Source organism: Phoenix dactylifera, chromosome 18, assembly GCF_051530095.1.
Source record: "Phoenix dactylifera cultivar Ajwa chromosome 18, Ajwa_hap1_PhDact_Kaust_v1.1, whole genome shotgun sequence".
NCBI classification, from domain to species: domain Eukaryota; kingdom Viridiplantae; phylum Streptophyta; class Magnoliopsida; order Arecales; family Arecaceae; genus Phoenix; species Phoenix dactylifera.
Genome location: NC_143207.1, coordinates 13,691,515 through 13,697,129, shown reverse-complemented (window position 1 = coordinate 13,697,129; position 5,615 = coordinate 13,691,515). Strand labels below are relative to the sequence as shown.

The following is a 5,615-nucleotide window of genomic DNA, read 5'->3' as shown; positions in this document are numbered from 1 at the left end:
AATTTTCACAGTTGAGATTCTAGCTATGACTAAATTTTTCTATGTGAGCATAGGGGCCGGCTAGTCCGGACCATCCAAAGTGATTATCTTGAGAGTCTTTGTTTATTAGGGTTGTTTGTCAATTTAAAATTGGTCACCTCAACTCGTAATCACATTCTTTAACACTCCTCCCTTGTTATCATCCCCAATCCGCGTTTACCGCTTTGCCAGAACATGAACGGAGTCTACTTTTATGGATATCATATGAAGAGCAACTCATCTCTTTCTGTCTTGTTCTTCATACAACGCTTATATATACATCTCAACCTCTGTTTCTTGCTTCCTCGTCTCTCTCTCTCTCTCTCCCTCCACTGCAATGTATCCTTCCAAACCAGTTGAGTCCGCACCTCCGGTGACAGGGGTGCCTGTGACGCTGAATCCTAATATCCATCACGTCCAATCCCCGGTTCCAGTACTATGGTCTACAGGCCTCTGCGACTGCATGGATGATGTCGGAAATTGTAAGCTCCTCGCTTCTTTTCCTTCCTTGTACAGCTGTTCTTCACAATATTCTTATTGTTTCAGCGGTTTGAAATGATCTAACATTGCTATACGAGATGTTCTTTCTCACAGGCTGTCTAACTTTCTGGTGTCCATGCATTACATTTGGCCGGATTGCAGAAATAGCGGATAGAGGCACAACTTGTAAGTTTTAATCATCTCCTTCGGTATATATTTCATATAATTCATCGAGCCTCTCTCTCTCTCTCAAAAAAAAAAAGTGAAGCATATTTTTCCATTGATTGGGGTAGCAAAATATGTTAAATGAGAAATTAAGATCCTGTAGTCGCGTAAATAATTCCAAGTGTCGTTTGTGAATGATTTATTCTCGCAGCATGTGGGACGGCCGGAGCACTGTACGTGATTATAGCGCTCTTGACTGGGTGCCAATGGATATACTCGTGCTCTTACCGATCCAAGCTCCGACGGCAGTACAACCTGCCGGACTCCCCTTGCTGCGACTGCTGTGTTCACTGGTGCTGCGATGCCTGCGCCTTGTGTCAAGAGTATAGAGAGCTCAAGAACCGTGGATACGACATGACTATAGGTCTCCCTCTCTCTCTCTCTCTCTCTCTCTCTGTGTGTGTGTGTGTGTCCTCTCTCCTCTCTTTCTCTATCTCCCCTATATATAGAGAAAGAGATGTCATGGTTGTTGATATGTGGTGGTGGGAATTTTGCAGGGTGGCAAATGAATATGGAAAGAAGGGGCCAGGGGACGACCCAACCACCAGTTATGCAAGGAGCTATGTTGCGGTAATGAGAAGCTGAGTATATGGAAACGGTGAAGCATCATATATGTGAAAGGCTTGCTTATGTGTTTGTGTGTGTGTGCGCGGTTCCCTTCTCTGCTTCATTCCTCTTTGTTTTATTTGATGCTGCTGAATAAAATACAAGGGAGAGGCCGATGGGGCGGTGGATTAGGTAGCATCTTTTGTAGTTAACCATTTGGAGGACCATCTATGGAAGCTAGGGTGAGACGGAGCTGCCTACGGCTCTTCGTGATGTGCTGCTTTTTAATTTTTTTGGTTGTATTCGTACACGTTATGTATGATATTTTGATTTTTAGTTTAAAAAAATAAAATAAAATATAAAGTGTTGAATTAAATGAGTAGATGATGTTGCCAAAATAAAAGGTTGTGAGTTGAAGTTGATTTATTTGAAGTTGATTTATTTGAAGTTGCCAAATGAAGTTTGTGTGTGCTGGTTGGCACCCCTCACCTAGTTTATGCACCGGGGAGGGGTCCTGGGTCGAAAATGGCAGGTGGTAGTGAGGAGAAATTATTAGGCGAACATTTTAATAATGGACCTAGGATGAAATCGTGTTGCTATTATACTTAAAAAAAAAAAATCTTAGGATGGCTTTGAGTAAAAAAAAAATCTAAGCAAATTGTTTATTGAAAAAAAAGGGGATGTTTACCTTTAAAAAAAAAATCCAAACAAGTCTGACCTAAATCCTTTATCCAGATGGTTCCCTGTCTAGGTGGGTTCATATAAGGCTCATTAGATCTTTGAGCTAGGCCTTCTACAACAAATTTATTACATACATGACCAGAATAATGCATCCATTCTAAAGATTCCATTCTTTTCTTAATTTTTTGGGTTTACAATCATGACTTCAAATGAAATGTGGCCAGAACTTTTGCATCTTTTTCTCAAGTCAAATGCCAGCACTTCTCCCAATAATGCAAAATTTGACTTCGAATCAACTCAATTGACATCTCTAACCATAAGCCGTATAACCTATTCCAAGAAGTGCAGACACAGTTTATCTGCAAAAAAATGATGTTTGTTTTGTACATGACTAGAAATCTAGAAGTTAAAAATGAATAATGCAATAGAATAGTCAACAACTTATATGCTCGCATCTCTAACTGCTTCACCTTTTCTACCTTCTTGTTTTTGCATCCCCTATAAAATTCGTAATTGCGTTCAGGTCGAAGTTGTTATTTGATTAAGATATCAGAGAAATCTTTCCTCTTAAGTTTGGCCATTTAATCTTTGGAAGCAATTTTAAATCTTATGCAGCAAAAACGTAAATCCAAGTGTCAGTGGCATTTGGGTCTTTTGGTTGGCACCATATTACTTTGAACATACACTAGAGCTAAAGCCGGAGGTTTAATTTGAAAAGTTGCGTGGCATTACCCTCATATTTTATTTATCAAAAAAATAAATAATAAAATAGGATAAAATGAAAAGCCAAAGGAGTTCCACCGTTGGCATCTTCAGAGGGAGTCATTAAGGTTCTATAATTAGATGCCCTATTTAATGTCCCAAGAAATGGTCATATATACTTAATTTGATTGGTAAGTCAATATTGTAAATTGATTTAATAATAGCTATTTAGATACTTGTGCAAAATGCTGGCCCAGCCGATATGTTCTTCTCATGTAGTAAAAGATAAATATGCCTAAAAACTTTAGATCCGTTTGATGCTATCCTTCCTCCATGGGCTTACCTCAAAGAGCTTATCCTTAAGGACTTATTTGGTTCGCAAGAAGAGGAGGAAGAAAGTGTAGTCAATGAAAAAATAGAAAAATATTTCATATTTGGCTCGGGTTTTCAGAGGAGAGAGATGAAAAGTAGCTTTCTTATAAGAATAAGATTTTTATATTTTATGAGAAAGAAAAACCTATGTGAAATATAGAAAATTTCAACTTTCACCTTACAATGAGAGTAAATTTGTTTTTTTCAAAAGTGCTCTTAATTTTTTAGATAGAATAGGATGAATTTTTTACTTCTATTAAGGGTATAACATGTATTATATAAATTTTTTTTAGAAACATAGATGCTCGACCAAATATATGCTATTTTGAGATTTGTCACTTTTCTATGATTAACAAAATATACAAAAATAACTTTTTTAAATATCAATTTTTTTGAAAAAAATATTTTAGCGAGGAAATTTTTTTTCCCGAAACAAAATGAGTCCTAAAAAATTCAAATTAGGCCTTGCACTCGACTTGAGGCTCCTCTTCCATCATAATTTTTTTTATAAGAAAAAACAGAGCTGGATTCATCGAACCTAAGAATGACCAGAAACAAACAGAAAGTATGATCCAGATTTTGGATCCAAATCTGGTGGAAATAAGACAAGAACTCTAGAATTTCTGGATACTGACATCAACACCACAACCCCACAAGCAACCAAGCTTCCGCTTATTCATTAGCGCATACATCATGTCATCATCAACCCATTAAAAGCCCAATAAAGCTTTGGAAAGGAATACAGTATATATATATATGCCTCCTCTCCCCGTTGAAATGATTAATTAGACTCTAAGCTCTCGAAGAGACATCCGATAAATTTGGAAATATCAACGGCTCATGCCCCCCTGAATCCCTGGCGGTAACGTCGCCACCCGCCCTTGCTTCTCCATGTTCGCGTGCCACCCTGCAAAAGACCGCAAAGACTCGCCCCCGTGAACCAAACATATAGACAGATAGATAGATATACAGAGAGAACAAAACAGATACATACGAATATGCGCATAGAGAGAGAGATGGAGGAGTGTGAGAGAGGGAGAGAGAACAAAACAGAGACATATATATATATATATATATATATATATATAGAGAGAGAGAGAGAAGAGAATGGAAAAAAAATACAAACCTATGCTCATGTCGAAGCCACGGCGCTTGAGCTCGCGGTACTCCTGGCAGAGGGCGCACAGCTCGCAGCAGCAGTGAACGAGGCAGTCGTTGCAGGGGCTCTCCTTCAGAGAGTACTGCGCCCTCAGCTTGGATCGATAGAAGCACGAATAGAAGCAGCTGCACCCCGTCACACACAGTATTAACGTATACAGCGCTCCACTCGCACCACACGCTTCACAAAAATCCAGCATCGTCCCACATAGGCAATACTAGACAAATCAGTCATCCAAGAATTAAACATTCATAGAACTTGAAGGAAGTCAGGACTCACAGGAGGATCCCTTGTCGACGATCTCCGCGATCTGGCCGAAAGTGATGCATGGGCAGAAGCAAGTGATGCAGCCTGCATTAGAAGAGCTTTTGATTAAAATTCGGGTGCAGTGAGGGAGTTAAAGGTGGAGTTTGGGAAAGAGGAGGGTGTTACAGTTGCTGCAATCGTCCAAGCAGTGGCAGAGGCCGGTGGACCATGAGACGGAAGCCCGAGAATTTTCAACATGGAAGGTGGCAGGACCGGGTTGCGAATAGAATTGGTTGGTCGAGCTTATGGGGATGCCTGTTGTCGGTGGTGGCGCCATCGCCGGAGGATAACCGGCGTCCAGTTTGGAAGGATACATAGTGGTGGTGGTGGTGGTGGTGGTGGGGAAGGGAGAGGAGGGGAGATGAGACGGAGTTCCAGGAGGAGGAGGAGAGATGATCTTAAAGCAACTCCCAGGGTCGCGACATGGAACTGAAAGGACGCGGTTTGGAGGGTAGACTTGGACCGTGGACCTTCTCACAGAGTGCGGACAAAGGAGTTTGTCATTGGCTTTCATCCATTGGGCTATGATATCCTCACAGCGTGGCCACGTGGCCGCCGCCAGTAGCAGGCAGCGCTCATCTTGATGCATCGTTATAAAAAAAATGAACAGCTATGATCAGCCTTATGTACGGCACATTATTCATTAGAATATAATTTTGGGGAAACTAATGACTAGTGCATTTTTTTTGACCGGTTTCTGACTTTTAATCTTTGTTGACCGGTTGTTTAACAACCGATCTGGCCATATTTCAATATTTTATTATGAGACAAAAATGCCCCTTACCAATCTCCCATCCCACTAGAGAAAAGAAAGAAAAAGGGATCGGGTCTGGCCCGACCGCCGTCGGCCACAGCCCGCCCCCTCCCGCGGCCGCACCGCCGGGACTGCCCCCGCCACTTCCCGGGCCCCCTCCCGCGGCCGCGTCATCGGGACTACCCCCGCCACCTTCTGAGCCCCCTCTTGCGGCTGCGCCGCTGGGAATGCCCCCGCTTCCACTGTGGGGAGACGCCGAAGAAGAGGAAGAAGGACGGGCCTGCGGCCTCATTCCGGCGCTGCTGGCCTCACAGGAGGAGAAGAATTCTCCGTTGGCCATCTGCGACTACCGCGGCCTCATTTCGGCGCTGC

General features: G+C 42.2%; 2 protein-coding genes across 2 annotated transcripts; one reads left to right on the top strand and one right to left on the bottom strand.

The window, feature by feature from the left end:
* The first annotated feature begins 233 nt into the window (after positions 1-233).
* Positions 234-1,820, top strand: LOC103699715 (cell number regulator 10-like). Its single transcript, XM_039131692.3, has 4 exons — positions 234-500; positions 613-684; positions 875-1,087; positions 1,221-1,820. Exons 1-4 carry the CDS (start codon positions 356-358, stop codon positions 1,295-1,297), a joined length of 507 nt encoding a protein of 168 aa, XP_038987620.2. The 5' UTR covers positions 234-355; the 3' UTR covers positions 1,298-1,820.
* A 1,805-nt stretch (positions 1,821-3,625) lies between these two features.
* Positions 3,626-4,869, bottom strand: LOC103700404 (cell number regulator 2-like). Its single transcript, XM_039131693.3, has 4 exons — positions 4,616-4,869; positions 4,463-4,534; positions 4,151-4,363; positions 3,626-3,931 (listed from the first exon to the last, which is right to left on the bottom strand). Exons 1-4 carry the CDS (start codon positions 4,803-4,805, stop codon positions 3,855-3,857), a joined length of 552 nt encoding a protein of 183 aa, XP_038987621.2. The 5' UTR covers positions 4,806-4,869; the 3' UTR covers positions 3,626-3,854.
* Between the last annotated feature and the right edge of the window lie 746 nt (positions 4,870-5,615).